Source organism: Rhinichthys klamathensis, unplaced genomic scaffold (genome assembly GCF_029890125.1).
Source record: "Rhinichthys klamathensis goyatoka isolate OS25496 unplaced genomic scaffold, OSU_Roscu_1.1 h1tg000067l_1, whole genome shotgun sequence".
NCBI lineage: Eukaryota > Metazoa > Chordata > Actinopteri > Cypriniformes > Leuciscidae > Rhinichthys > Rhinichthys klamathensis.
The window spans coordinates 826,713-841,829 of NW_026606610.1; the positions used below are offsets into that span (position 1 = coordinate 826,713).

Consider the following 15,117-nt stretch of genomic DNA (forward strand, 5'->3'; position numbering starts at 1 on the left):
GCGAATCTGGATTATTTTAGTTAATGTATTTAGACTTCTAGAATTAACAGATGTTAAAAAGGTAAAGGCTGTTCTTTGTATGCATGTACTTGTTACAACATTAAGTTCAGACATACAGAAGTTTAAAATGGCACAATAGGCATCAAAACAAAAATATATCGCGGTTGTGGATTCATACCTGTTCTGACAGTGTGATTGTTGGAGGCAAGGTTCTCTTTGTATATATGTAACAGGTGGCTTCTGAACACTGAGGGAAAATGTGCAATTAAATGCTCATAAATTTACAGACATTATTACAGAGTAAAAAGAGAATAAGGTTATGTTTATTATCTTGCCATCACTTTTACCGTTCATACATGAGTAACGTGCGGGGGCTGCTATACGGTTCATTCTTTAGCATGCACACTTTATGCTTTTACCCATATACCTTTATACTAGGGGACATTGTTTTTAAGTGTTCATGTTCATCTATTACTCTTAGAAATGACAAAATTGTGAAGCTTCTTAAATATTTCTCATTTGTAAAACATACCCACAAAAATGTTTTAACTGAAATCCACTTGAAATGGAAACCGAGTACAAAACGAGTTGTATTGAACATGGTAACATTCCTTTAAGTATTCCATGGTGCATTCCATGGTAACAACTTTAAAAGGGAGTAATTTGTGAAATGGACTCATACAGCGCACTTGCCAGTGAGCGTTGCGACTCTGTTGTATCACAATGTCAGTAGTCAGTGCCAGGACACCTGAAACCCCCATGGGGTGTTCTATACACAAAGCTTAAAAGTTGATACCAAGTGAACAGTTAGAAATCTGCATAAAATGGCTAAGAGGCTGAGAAGCTCTCTTTTAAGGGAAAGTCCCGGTCCTAAAACACTCCCATTAACTTCATTTTGCAATGCCTTTTGAAACATCAAAAAGGTTATCTCATGGCCAGTAGTTTAAGCCTGAGTACCTCAGGAGGTACGCAATGAAGTCTGAGGCTTCTCACTGTTCCTTTGAGAGTGCCCCAGTCCAACGATAGGCCACCCTCAAGTGTCCTGTTTCTCCCTATTGTAAAGTTAACAGTGAGTCTCGGTGCAAGTCACACACTAACTAAAGTACCGGTAATGCATGTTTTAGGAATACATTTACCAATAAGAGGTAACATTAGGTCACCCTACTGCATTTTCTAGTCTGAATGTTCTCATTGGGTCGATTTATAGTATCTGCTACCCAAAACAACTGCTGTGGGATGATTTCTTAGAATTTAGGTGCATTGCCCTTATTTGAAGGATTCATCACAGTTCCTCAGATTACAGCCAAGCTTGGTATTGTTGGGTAATAAACAAGTACTTGACTGGAATATTTCAGAATTAAATTGCTAGAAGATTTAAAGAAAGAAAGAAAAGTCAACTTCTTTCTTTGAACGCAAGGGCCCTTGTGCTGCCATATGTTAAACAGAGGCAGCAAAGCAAACGATAATCTGGTATTTCAAGGAATTAAAGATCAGAAGGGATTACCTGGTCACAGCATGAGTGTGAAGTCAATGCCATGTTGGAAATCTATCAACGTGTGCCGCTAACGCCTGTCAACAATCTGAATAGAATTAGCTGCCAGGATTAGCAGTTGTTGCTACTGGATAGAAAAAGAATGGGCAGAGTTAGATCATTTGACAACCAGATTTCCAGGCTTTCATTGAACCTCATTCACAAAACGGGGGTGTGGAAATCTTTATTCAGTCATGTTTCAAATTTCATACTGAATTAAATAATAATCGATGGGAATATCTGTGGATGTTGACTTGAGCCTCTAGCAAAACTGTCCTGCTTATGCTTCACCAATCTTGATTTGATCTGGAAGAAATAGTTAAACTTTCCTTAAAGGTGCAGTGTGTAAATTTTAGCGGCACCTAGCGGTGAGGTTGCGAATTGCAACCAACAGAAGTTACGGTGGCCGACAGGAAAAGATGTCTTAGGCCCCAACTGCCCCAGATTTTGGAGAATCTTTTGGGAAAGACTGCAATCATTTTATGTGAATAACAATACCTTTCCCTTCCCTCTATTTTAAGCAGGCCAAAAACAGGATGAGCAAAGAAAGCTGACTGTACATTACACAACCTCCCAGCACTACCAGGAGAATGTGTTCATAGAAGGGAGCAGGCCACAGTACCTGGAAGACCTGCATACAGAAGCCCAGGAGGGACTGAAGATACTACAACAGGAGGGTGAGCCTCATGCTCAAATCAATAACACAAAACATACTGATCCATGACAACCTTGATCCACTGCTCACATTCTGGTGTTTTCTGATGCACCTCACTCAGTCTTTCTTTCATGCAGAGCACAAAAATGGGGTGGACATTCAGGATGATCAGACTGAGGTAAGCTTCTGAAGTAAAAAATAATAATAATAATTCTGTAGTCAAATCTATTAGATGTTATACAATATTAGCTAAATTTAAACAAATAAAATGTTTTTAAACTCTCAACAGTGGTAACTGTGGTCTATCCCATCTCTTAGATCTTGACCTTCTCAACTGTATAAAACAATGAACACCATAAAACACTATCATAAAACTTTAATAAAAAATGTTAAGTTTCAGGGGCCCAAATCCAACAAACCTCCTATGATAAGAATCCTTAGTTGTAATTATGAGGAAATTACATAATTATACTTATTTTTTGCAAAATAAGTTTTTGTACCCTATTTATGGAAGAGTCACATGACGTTATTCATTCTTTAATATGCAAACAAATATGTATAAATTGTATAATAAATGAACAAATGCATTTTATTGGATTGCTTTCTAACAATGACCTCCATTTCTTGACAGCCAGAGGAAGACACAAGCTCAAAAGAAAGAGATGAATCACTTGAGACTGATAGCACTGCTGGGCACTCTGTCAATTCAGTGTCGACTGTCTCAGCAGTCTCCTCGCATCCAGTGCTTACACGTCAAGGTATAGAATGCTGACTTTAAGAAGGTCTTAAAATAAGCCTTGCTTAGTGACACATATTACCTCTTTTTTCCTCTAATGTGTGGTATAGCAATACAAAGACAAAACCATACATTTGTCAAAATTAAGTTATGATCTATCCTGTGATAGACAGGTTCAGAGAAAACTGCCATTACTTTGAATACGACTTCACATTAAATCTAAAAACAACTGAAGAGAATGGCATGACATTTTTTTTGTATTAAATCTCCGTTTGATCTATCACTCACTTTAGGTTCCACATTTAAGCCCTTGAACCCAGTTAAAAGATTGGACAAGACCAAGAGGAGAAGTAGAAGAACAACTATCATGGGCATACCACAGCAAGTTCAAAGAGAATTGGGCATGTAAAACTATGTTATTGTCAGATTTCTTTTTTAAATCAGGTTTTTGAGAATGACATTCCTTAAAACAGCAACTTTGACAAGTATATGAGATTTCTATTCAGCCAAAAATAGAAGAATTACATTCATTTGCTTTTTTCTACTTAAGATATGGCAAGAGGAACTATACTGCAGCAGCTTCCAAACAGAGAACGTGATGAAGATGATTCATCTGGCACAGTTGTCATCCCGACAACTGATGGAGAGCTCCCTTTAGTAAATCACGAAGGGGCTCGTGTACACCTGCAGAACATTGAGGTTCTTCAGACATCAAGAGATGAGGAGTTCCTAATAAACCACATCCATTCTGTCTATCAAGATGAGTTAAACCGAAAGCTTGGTCTAGGAGCATGCCCTACACAGAGGCCTAAATCTCTTGCTGTGCCAAGGCTGACCACTTCCTATTTCCTGCATGAGCCTCAAGGTCCTGTTATGTCTATTTCACCACAGGCAACGTATTTATCCAAGATTATTCCAAATGCAGTTCTGCCTGCTGCAATAGATATCATTGAAATTAATCATGATCACAGCCGGCGCAGTGCCAGTACAGTCAGCAAGAATAGTTTAGCATCAGCTAGCCCAGCTTCTTCACGGTCTGGAGGTGGGACAAATCAAGGTCCTCTTACCGCTAGTTCCAACAAGAGTCATTCGCAATCATCTGAGACTGTGGTCTCCAATTCCTCGACAATCTCTTCAAAAGGAAGGTGTCTACCAACCTTTGTTGCCGACAGCACCAAAGATGTTTCAGATTTAATCCCAAAGGACATGAGTGTTACAAGCTCAAGAAGTTGGACAAGTTCTGACAGTAAAGATACAAATCACAGACTGGACCACAGGGAGATGGATGATACAGGGGACAATGTTAGAAACAGCAATTCGTTCTCTCGTAGTCTCTCTGTAATGAAGACAAAACTACCACCAGCACCGCCTCAGAGAACCTATTCCCTGCATCATGAAAAACTTAAGCGGAGATCTAGGGAGCATGTAGACATAAAAGATCTCAAAGATATAGCACCAAATGATGAGCAAATCGGTAGAGAGTTCAGCAATGCAAAAGAGGACCATCAGTCCACCAATAACGAGAAGAGTTCTGTCCATTCTTCCGTGCTCAGCTCATTAAGAGATTTCCAGACATCTGTGGAATCTAGCCCACTTAGTCCTGATCAAACTTTTACTGGAAGTCATGTCAGATTAAGTAACTCATCTCCAAAGAAAACTGGGGAATCTGGTGAAAACAAATTTGATAGGACTTTATCTCCTTCAAGTGGATACTCAAGTCAAAGTGGGACGCCTACGCATTCCCCTAAAGAGGTTAGTCCCTCCTCACCTGGAAAGAGAAGAGTTAAGCCTTCAAAACCAGAGAGAGCAGGTGTACAGAGCTCACCGGTGGTTTCAGTCTCTTCGTCAATGACATCTCTGTCTTCAGTCACATCGGATACGGCGCATCAGGACATTCAAACCAACACCACTCCATCAGAGCCATTGAAGTGCTCCCCTCTGCTTACAACAGTGAAAAACAAGGTAACACCCACACACCCAAATAATGCTCTTAGGGAACTGTTCAATATTCCCCCTCCACCCAAGGTAAAAGCCCCATCTCCCCCACCCCCTGAAACCTGGATTCACAATAAACGGACACTTGAACTATTATGTGGCCCAGGTCCAACCCCCCATAAGTTACATCAGCTTCAAAAACAACAAAAAGAGTCATCAATAGGTAAAAATCAAAATGCAAATTCTATGCAAATCCTTGAACAAATGACCCCAAAGACACAGACAACAGAAGAAAGGAAGATTGAAGAACAAACGGAGAACAAAGAAGCTGTAAAAGAAAAAAATGAGTCCATATCACCACAAGTGCACGAACAAACAACGACAGAACCTCCTGATGTGAGGCATAATGGAAGCTCAACATTACATAATGAACTAGAAAGTCCAGAAACTCTTGCAGAGGTCAACCAAACTATTCGTTTACAAGGGGGGAGAACTGTAGAGGACCAAAAGGAAAGAGGAAGTCAAACACGTCAAACACTTCTAACAACGAAGGTGCCAACTATCAAAGTTGATCAAAGTATGCTCTCACAAACAAACTGTCAAATCAAAACAAATGGTGAAATTGTGAGCACATCTTCCCCAAGGAATGACAAAACCAATGAGGAGATCCAAAGAAACTGCCATGTAAAGGGCTTTTTGAATCATAAACCAATGCAAACCCTTGGTATAGAAGTACCTGATGTCAATGGGATTTCTCCACCTCCTTCTCCACCTCCAGAACACCACCCTCCTCCACCACCTACTAAAAAGATGTCAGCCTCCTCAGTGTCTATACCACCATCTAAAGAAGAAGGGGAACAGAAGCAAGAAAAAGAGGAACAGGTGACTTTCCTGGAGTCTTCTTGGCCTCCACCACCACCACCAATGGAAGAGTCTACTGACTTGATGTTTGAGGAACAAGATGAACTTGACTTCCCCCCACCACCTCCTTCGTTCATGCACGAACCCCTCTCAGAGATATCGGTCAATTGCCATGAAGAATCATGTGAACCGCAATCCAATACAGAACTGGTGTCATCTAATGCCTCGGATATGGACAGCAGTCCAGACCAAGACTCAGAAATACATACCATTCTCCCAGAAAGAACAGTACAAAATGGTATGGAGAATAGACAACAAGATAAGCCTTGTAATAATGTATCGGACTTCTCATTGGACCAAGTTGGCATGGAAAACACAACTGTAGCCTCTCCTAACATGTGTTTTTTATTACCGGATAAACTTGTACAAGGGGAAGATTCATCAGAGCACGCATCACCTGAAAGCCAAGCAGATTCCAATGTGCCACTTGCACCTACGCTTCCAGTGGAAAACCAATCTATAGTTAACTTACGAAGGCATCCGAGCCTTGTAAACAAAGACAACCGGAGCAAAGAACTGTTGTGTCGACACAAAAGCACACCTATTCCAAAGGAAGATGCAAACATACCACTTGTCACACCTTCCTTGCTTCAAATGGTGCGACTACGATCTGTAAATGTTGGGGAAGATCAAATAAACAATGATAGCAAACCAATTACTGAGACCACAACAAATGAGGATCACAGTTTTACTAGTCAAGCAACACCACAAAAGCCTATTCGCAAATCCTTGGCTTTGAAGTCCAACTCACCTGCTAAGTCTTCTCCTGCTCCAGCCACAGTCCCATCCATGTGTCTCCAAGAGGCTATACGTATGAAGACAGCTGCTATGTCGTCCAGTGGAGTACCTGCAATGCTCAATCTACGCTTATCCTCAACTAGCACTGCTAGTTCACCTGTGCCATCCCCTAAAACACCAGACGGCTGTGACTTGCATAAGTCCCCTGCATCGACAGCCAGTTTTATATTCTCCAAAAGCACAAAAAAAGTTATCATTGAAACACCTTCTTCGCCTGAGGTCCAAGCAAGCCTCAAACAGAGTCTTGCAGCTGAGATAATGCATGTTTCTGACCAAGCCAAGATGATGATTACTAATGGAACAAAAAAGGCAATTAAAGTGCCGCCACCTGTTGCTAAGAAACCAGTGCATGGAACAAATCCTCCCAACAAGACGGAGAATGTAACATCGGATAAGACAGAGACCTTGACAAATAAACAAATAACGAGAGTTGAAGTTAATGGGCAAAGTGATCCAGTGCATCCTGCTGGCCAGCGAGCACAATCATTAGGGAGCCAAGAGCAACCAAGTAAGGAAGCATTCACGGGTTATTTCAATTTGTGCATGAAATATGGAACCATGTAAATGATCATTATAATTACATTTCTTTTTCAGGAAGTACAGAGACTGCATGTTGAAGAGTCATGGTGGATGAGTTGAGTTTTGATTGGACTGTTTAGTCACAGTCTGGCACAGACAAGAGGACAAAGCAAGTGATAAAAGCCCAAGTGAGATTGTGATCAAGGATCCATGGATACCGCAACTGTCTTAAAAGCCTTAGCCTGATAATGGCCTTCAAATGTATGCAAAAAGCTTTTTCCCCCAAGCCTTTTTTTTTGTTAAATAGCTTTATTACAAACTTTCGAGTATTTTTCTAAATGAGTTTCTGTGCTCTGGGAAAAGTCACTTTAAGTTTATTGTGGACTTATTAAAGCTAATGAATGCAAGATTAAACTGACATCTAGTGGTCACTAGTGGTAGTAATCACTGCTTGGTGCAAAAAAAGTCAAATCCTGTTAAAAATTTGACATATCTAAATATGTTCAAGCAAAGAGATTGATTGCTAGCTTTCATGAAAGAAGTCGATTCTACTAACAATTTTTTGAAAGGTTTAATTCTACTGCAATCAGCTTTCAGAATTTGCTTTCAGCAAATATGTAATAATACATGTACAGAACCATCTGTTACCTTTTTGAATTCTGAAGTATGCTGACCATGGCTGCAACATATAACATACAAAACATTTATACATTTACTTTTCATTAGATTAAAGCACTTTGTAAGCTAAATGCTGCATTTCTGTTGGAACCAGCAAATTAGTAAAAGTATTGACTGACGGTCCCTCTAAAATTGATGTAAAAATATACAGTATATACATATACTTTAGTAACTATTTACTTCCAATGGAGTGAATAGAATTACAACACTGTTTCTGTTTTAAAAATAAATATGCATTAAAAAATATTTATAGATTTACCCTGTTTTGACTGTTTTTAAATTCCTTGGACATACAAATATAACATTACACACAGTATACACCCCCCATACCACCATATATTTTGTTTGTCTGATTAATGTATGCCGTGTAAATATTCATTCATCAGAAGAGAAAACCTTTTCATGTTCTCTGGTAAAGCTGCTTTTTTCAGTACAGCAAAATACGCAAATGAGTTATAGTTCCCATATCCTTTAATCAAGAATTAATTCTTAATGTTTACATGGTGACTTTTTTTTTTAAATAGAGTCCCAACCTTTCATTTTCAGGTTAATATATAGATATCTCTTTTCAATAGATCATGACAAAAACGGCAAAGGTACATTTGAAGACATTTCCATCATTACTTCCATAAAGAAAAATGGTTATGAATCATCTTTGTTTATTTCAATGCGTTTGGTTAACATCAGATGAGTTCTGAATATTACATTGCATGAAATTTGAGGTGTTTCCCTGAACCAAGCTAAAACTATCCTAAAATATTTACTCATTACAGTTTATTATTTATATAGATTGTTCATGTCTGAACCGTTTCCATTAATGGTAAAATAGTTCAAATTGTCAGACTGGAGACTGGCACCACAGGAAGACCTGAGTTTGAGGACAACAGATGAACTCCTGGAAGATTCTTAATTTGTCATTATAACAAATGAGCATAAGATTATTTACTGCAGTACTTAATGCGTAAAACATCTTGAACGGCAATACATGCAATATAAAGCACAGACGATACCCATATGTATTCTGCTCCAGTAATTGTGTTCTATTATATCATTTACAAGTTGACATGGATTTGTTTTCCCATCAGGTAGCAGTTTTTGATGGCTATGATGAGTAATACCTGACACTGAGTAATTGCCATGGGAATATTGGGTTGTCATCGAAACTCAAGCTTTGAAGATTTTGAGAAAAATGGTGAAGACTGTCTAGCTAATATTTCCACCTTTCAGTGTTTTACAGGTGATCTGTCCTAGTTTGCTCATCAGATTTTGCTCTTTCCATTGTGCAACATTCTCGCCTGAGATCTTCAGATCCACCTGAAGAGATCAGACAAATAAACATACAACCAAGAATAAGACACAGTGATACCATAATGAGTGTTGAAGTACAAAAATATAAAACTCACATACCTGTAACTTCTCAAACACCTTTTTCTTTGGTTTCAATTCATCATCTGGTTTGCCTGATTCATAACCTTCTACAAAAACACGGTCTCCTGGCGCTGATCCTTCTGGTGGATCCAAAGGCTCCACTTTCCTGGGCTCTCCCTCACTGAAGGCCATCACATTCAGAAAGATCAAGACAAGATGACTTTTACTATAAGAAAATCTTCATTGATTGAATAAAAGAGTTAAATTAGGGTGTATCGGCCCTACTTACATTGAAGCACAGAGCAGCATGGCTTGGGATTCAATCCCTCTCATTTTCTGAGGCTTTAGGTTGCATAGCAACACTACAAGACGGTCCTGAAGCTGCTCCTGGGAGATGTAGGCCACCAGTCCACTCACTACAGTCCGTGGCTGTTCCTCCCCCACATCAATCTTCTCTAAATATAGCGACTCTGCATCTGGATGCTAACAGGTAAAGAAAAAAGGGTTATTCAAACATCCTCTTATTGGAAAAATAAATCATAAAACTATTGCTGGCCATCTCTACCTTTTCTACACTGATGACTTTGCCTACTCTGATGTCCAATCTGGATGGGATGACCTCCTCCTCATCTGCGGATTGTTTAGGGTTGCCCTTCGCTCCTCCTTCTGTGAAGCAATGACAATCAAACAGTGTGTAAATGTGCACATTTTTGCCTTTTCCTAAAACTCATTCAAAAGCTTGAAGAAGCTCCAATTTGTTTTTTATTGTTAAATGGGATCGCAATGGTCGATGATTGTGTCCTAAATGTTTTTAGACTGTATTTTCACTCACTGTTTTTAGAGGGCTCTGGGTAAGCTGATGTTGTCAGTTTCCTCAACTCCGGGGTTTCAAACTTCTTCCTGATGGGGTCCAACAGCTTGTTAAGAGCCAACTCTACTGAAGCCTTCAGGTCACCAGGATGGATTTGCTGCAGGTACAAGCAGTGCAGGGGTCAACATCTGATGAATTTATGTAAACGTGTTATTTGTACATGAAATAGAAAAGATAAGGACTGTTCAGATACCTCTGCAGCAAAGTCCTTCTCCACTTCCTCATAGTCAGTGTAGACTTTGTCGCCTCCCCACTTTGGATCTCTTTTAATCACAAACTCTGAAAAAAAGAACACGTCATTAAGCACTTAAAGGAGAACTCCGGCGCAAAATGAACCTTTGGTCTAATTACACATTGTTACCTAGTCAACCGTTATCTGAGATTTGTTTTCATGATTATCGAATGTAAATAGTTTTATCTCTACAAACAGTTTAGCCTATAAAGCTAGTATAACGCTAGTATATTGGGCATAGTGTAATGACAAATAAAAATCGCTTGTTAATACCACTAACAAGGCTCAAAATAGCCCCACACTAGCACGGTAGCATAATGAGGGTCCCTACCTTCAAACCGAAGCATTGAGAACTTTGTCAGTGTCCAGACAGTTTAATAAGAAGGTATTTTAAACATACAGTCAACTTCGCGTATACAGGCAGAATCCATCTTTGAAATACAGCCTTTACCAGTCGATCTACGAACGCCGATCCAAGCCTGCTGTTCGCGCTCACCTTATCACAACTTATAGCTCGTTCACATTCTTACCAGCGCACTTGGATCGGCGTTCGTAGATCGACTGGTAAAGGCTGTATTTCAAAGATGGCTCCTGCCTGTATACGCGAAGTTGACTGTATGTTTAAAATATCTTCTTATTAAACTGTCTGGACACTTACAAAGTTCTCAATGCTTCGGTTTGAAGGTAGGGACCCTCATTATGCTACCGTGTTAGTGTGGGTCTATTTTCAGCCTTGTTAGTGGTTTTAACAAGCGATTTTTATTTGTCATTACACTATGCCCAATATACTAGCGTTATACTAGCTTTATAGGCTAAACTGTTTTTAGAGATAAAACTATTTACATTCGATAATCATGAAAACAAATCTCAGATAACGGTTGACTAGGTAACAATGTGTAATTAGACCAAAGGTTCATTTTGCGCCGGAGTTCTCCTTTAACTAGATGTTTACATTTTCGAAAGATTTTTTTTGTGCCTGAGCTCACCTGAATGCAGCGGGAAAAGCACATGCTTGACGAAGGACAGAATGCCATTATTCTCAACATTTCCAGGCTCACAGAATGCCTTCTTTAGCTTCTTCTTCACCTCTTGGCTCTTATCCAACAGGTCAATCTTGGATTCCTGATATCAGACATGAAAGTTTGAGAGTGTTGAATCAATACGACATACAACAGCACACTATCCCGTCCAGTCGAATAAATAGGATTCTTTGATTATATGAATCTTCAAAGTTGTAGATGGTAGCGTACCTCCTCAGAGGAGCTCATCTTGCCTCCGGTCAGTCCAGGAACCATTGGGTTCATCATGTGGATACGTTTGGTGTACCCAAGTGAGGGCAGGTACTGCAAAAGAAGAAGAAAAAAATGAAAATATACCTATCAATTACGCCATATGCCCACACACATATTTATGGGGATCAGTACAGAGTCATCAAAACAGTACAATAGCTTAGTAGAAAGCCTGATTCAGCCTGTTATTCTGTCCACCCCTTGCCTATCCCTTCCAACTTGCATATATACTATGCAAAAGTCTAGGCATATTGGATACTTCAGAAAAACATTTGTTTTAAGACCGTTACTTATGTTTTGCTTTAGTGTGCCAGTGGAAATATCAAATTCTAAATATTGTAATAATACAGTGAGATTTTCTATTTCCTTCTGGCACACTAAAGTAAAATACAGTGTATAGGAAGTACTGCAAAAAAAAAAAATCACATGTACCTTCTCTGCTAATGTGAAGATCTTCCTCTGATCCACACCCCCAAACTGAGCATCTACTTTTAAAAACTCCTCATCCAGTGCCTGATGGAAATAAAAAACAATATCAAGTGTCTGGAATAGGCCGCAAATCAGAATAATGAACAGAACACCAAAAGGTCATCCACTATTTACAAAATCTAGGTTTAAATAGGAGTACAAAGTACACAAAATTACTGAATACATTCATGTGATCAAAAATGCAGTAAAAATATTGTGAAGGATTATTACAATTTTAAAATGAAAAAATTAGTTCATTTGAAAAAAGGTTAGCAGAAGACAATCTGCATACCTGTAGTCCAGGATACAGCAGACCACTCAGAAGAGGATGCTCAACCTGTTTGACCACCTCAGCCCCTGCTTTCTTTGCATCGTGTTCAGTGACCACGGATGACAGTCGGTAAACATCCAGAGTGTACTCTCTATTATAGATCAACCATACAAAGACATTGTAATTTGCATTTACTTTCTTTATATTCATTCATAATGTATGAATATGGGTGTAACGGTACATGTATTCGTCCCGAAACGTCACAGTACGGACATCAGTATTCGGTGCATACAGTCAGACGACGAATACAGTCAGTCACAGGCGATCCACACTACAATCCAGAAGGGGGCGCATGTGGTAATGCAACATTGTTTGCTAACCACCACAGCAGGAAAAACGATCTTGCTCTCCTATCAACCAACCAGTACAACATGCAGGCTAAAACTGTTAGGCTGAACAACTTTGCCAGACAATTTGGGCTCAGTATCAACACTTCTGAAACACAAGTGATGTGTGTCAACTCCATCCCCACAGCACCCTTCCTTGTTAATGAGGAACCACTTGAGTTTGTGGAAGATTTGACCTTTTACCTATCTGGGCAGTCTCATCAATAAGGACAGCGGGGTATCTAAAGATATTAAAGCAAGGCTGGGAAAGGCTTAGGGTGCCTTCTCCCAACTCCGTTCTATGCGAGAGTGCATTAATGCTGTTTACTACTATACATTTACATTTATAATATACAAAAAGAATTGATAAGAATGTGAATGTGTACCTTGAAATGCAATGTAAGTCGCTTTGGATAAAAGCGTCTGCCAAATGTATAATGTAATACACTAAAGGAGGCTGTACTGTACCAGCTACCTCAGGTGGAACTAAATGCCGCTAGGTGGAACAAACTGTAATTTGCACTACTTTCTGTTCAAAATAAATGAAAGAAACCTAGTATTGGGGATTTGTTGCTTTTTTGTTGTTGTACCGAACTCGTATCGAACCGTGACCCCAAAATCGAGGTACTTACTGAACCGTGACTTCTGTGTACCGTTACACCCCTAGTAAAAACTATTTCCCAGTACAATGCTTGGAATATCTATAAAAACCATGTTCTTGGTCGATTATCATCCAATGTAGTTGTTTGAAATACAGTATTTAAACGAAGAGGAGTGTTTACTTGCTGAGCTGAAAGTCTGTGCCTTTGACAAATTTGAGTTTGTCAAGGGGAACTCCAATGCTCTCCAACATAGCCTTAATGACCTGCTCGTAGTACTTCACCCTGAGCTCCAGCAGCTCCCAGGGAGCCTTCATGTTGTCTAGGTAGGCATGGAGATCAGCAAAGAGGATGGTCACCTTTAGAACAAAAACACAAATAGGTATACACAGCAGAGATAAGTGCTTATATGCAGACAACAGTAATTCAGAACGCCAAAGTCAAACCTCGCAGCCCGCCTTCAGGAAGTCAGCGATCTTTGACATGGGGACAAAGTAAGCCACATGGGGTTTGCCTGTGGTCGCTGTTCCCCAGTAAACCTTCAATTCCCTCTCCTTCAGGATCTCCTTCAACCTCTCCTCACCAAGAACCTCCTTTGAAAACAACAGTGGCAGAAACAGTAAGTATGGGATGGATGGAATCATGGATGAGTAATCCTGAATTTATTTTTTTGAATTACTTTTTATTTTCTGTATTGATTTATTTATTTGTTCTTTCATTTATTTTTATATTTATTTATTCCCTCGTGTATTAATTTCCATTTTCATTTATTAATACTGTACATTATTTTGCCCTCCCTAAAATGTGAGAATAAATAAATATAACAATAAAAAAATAAATATAAAACTAAATGGAAACAAAAAATATTTAATAAATATCAGTTAAAGAGAATAAAAATAAATTTCAAAGTACACGCAGAAAGTAAAACAAAAAGTAATACAAAAATTAATTCAGGATTAAATTTAATTAAATTAAACAAAACTATTATATTATTGAATTAAATAAAACATTTATTCCTTTATTTATGTTCCTATTACATTACTTTTTTTATTTATTTTTTTACATATATATTTATTGGTTTTACTTTTTGTCTGCCAGTTTGGGACTCCATACAACTGATGGCACATGTAAAAATGAAATCAGAAACCTTTCAAATGAAACTCTTCAAAACAATAACAGAAATAACTAAACAAAAACAGCTCCTTTTTTGACATGCTACAGATACTGCTCTATTGTTTTTCACCTGAAGGTTCCTGGTGATGAGCTGGAACTTCTCATCAGGGCTCAGATGCTCTCCCATGATGTCTGCTGCTTCTGTTCAGATTAAGTAATAGACAGGTCAATAACGAAGATAAATTCTACTTGTGATTCTGGTGGCAGCCAGAGTTATTTTCAAGGATCAGTTATTTAGACCTGGCTTTTTTTTTTAAAAAAAGTGACGTGCGTTATGAATGAATAGCCGAGGATGAGCTGTCTAATATTCATTTCAAGGAGTGATAGAACCACTACAAAGCAGGCAATAAATCGGCATACAATTTAATAATTATCTTGTAATGTCAGTAAATAATAGATTACAAAAGAGCACATATAAAATAAAAAAGCTCACCGGTGGTTGCTGAGAAGCGTGTGTGCCGGTGACAGGCTTTTCCGGTTGCAACAAGATTTCATCACGTATTTCATAATAAAAGCCCCATCAGACATGTCAGTGAATAAAGGTTAGCATCATCAGTCATTTCAATACAAATATTTGGATGTATATCTGTCGAATATATTGTATATGTCTAACTAAATATATATTATTGAGCTTTTTTTCTTTTTCCGAAATACTTTTTTGTAATGTGGTAGTGTTGCATCAGCTCT

At 38.7% G+C, this 15,117-nt stretch overlaps 2 protein-coding genes across 5 annotated transcripts in view; one reads left to right on the plus strand and one right to left on the minus strand.

Moving 5' to 3' along the window:
* The window catches only part of kiaa1522 (KIAA1522 ortholog), a 49,932-nt gene extending 41,926 nt beyond the window's left edge, over positions 1-8,006 (plus strand). For all 4 annotated transcript variants that reach the window (XM_056250090.1, XM_056250092.1, XM_056250093.1 and 1 more), the window contains 6 exons: positions 2,056-2,208; positions 2,324-2,364; positions 2,818-2,944; positions 3,216-3,323; positions 3,473-7,084; positions 7,171-8,006. In XM_056250090.1, coding sequence (XP_056106065.1) covers positions 2,056-2,208; positions 2,324-2,364; positions 2,818-2,944; positions 3,216-3,323; positions 3,473-7,084; positions 7,171-7,193 — 4,064 coding nt within the window. In that variant the 3' untranslated portion in view covers positions 7,194-8,006. The remainder of the gene's footprint in view (positions 1-2,055; positions 2,209-2,323; positions 2,365-2,817; positions 2,945-3,215; positions 3,324-3,472; positions 7,085-7,170) is intronic.
* An 841-nt stretch (positions 8,007-8,847) lies between these two features.
* Positions 8,848-15,016, minus strand: yars1 (tyrosyl-tRNA synthetase 1). The gene is made up of 14 exons (XM_056250095.1): positions 14,864-15,016; positions 14,501-14,571; positions 13,704-13,850; positions 13,441-13,616; positions 12,294-12,423; positions 11,966-12,046; positions 11,495-11,587; positions 11,231-11,366; positions 10,206-10,291; positions 9,974-10,109; positions 9,707-9,807; positions 9,431-9,624; positions 9,181-9,322; positions 8,848-9,087 (listed from the first exon to the last, which is right to left on the minus strand). Exons 2-14 carry the CDS (start codon positions 14,555-14,557, stop codon positions 8,977-8,979), a joined length of 1,590 nt encoding a protein of 529 aa, XP_056106070.1. The 5' UTR covers positions 14,558-14,571; positions 14,864-15,016; the 3' UTR covers positions 8,848-8,976.
* Between the last annotated feature and the right edge of the window lie 101 nt (positions 15,017-15,117).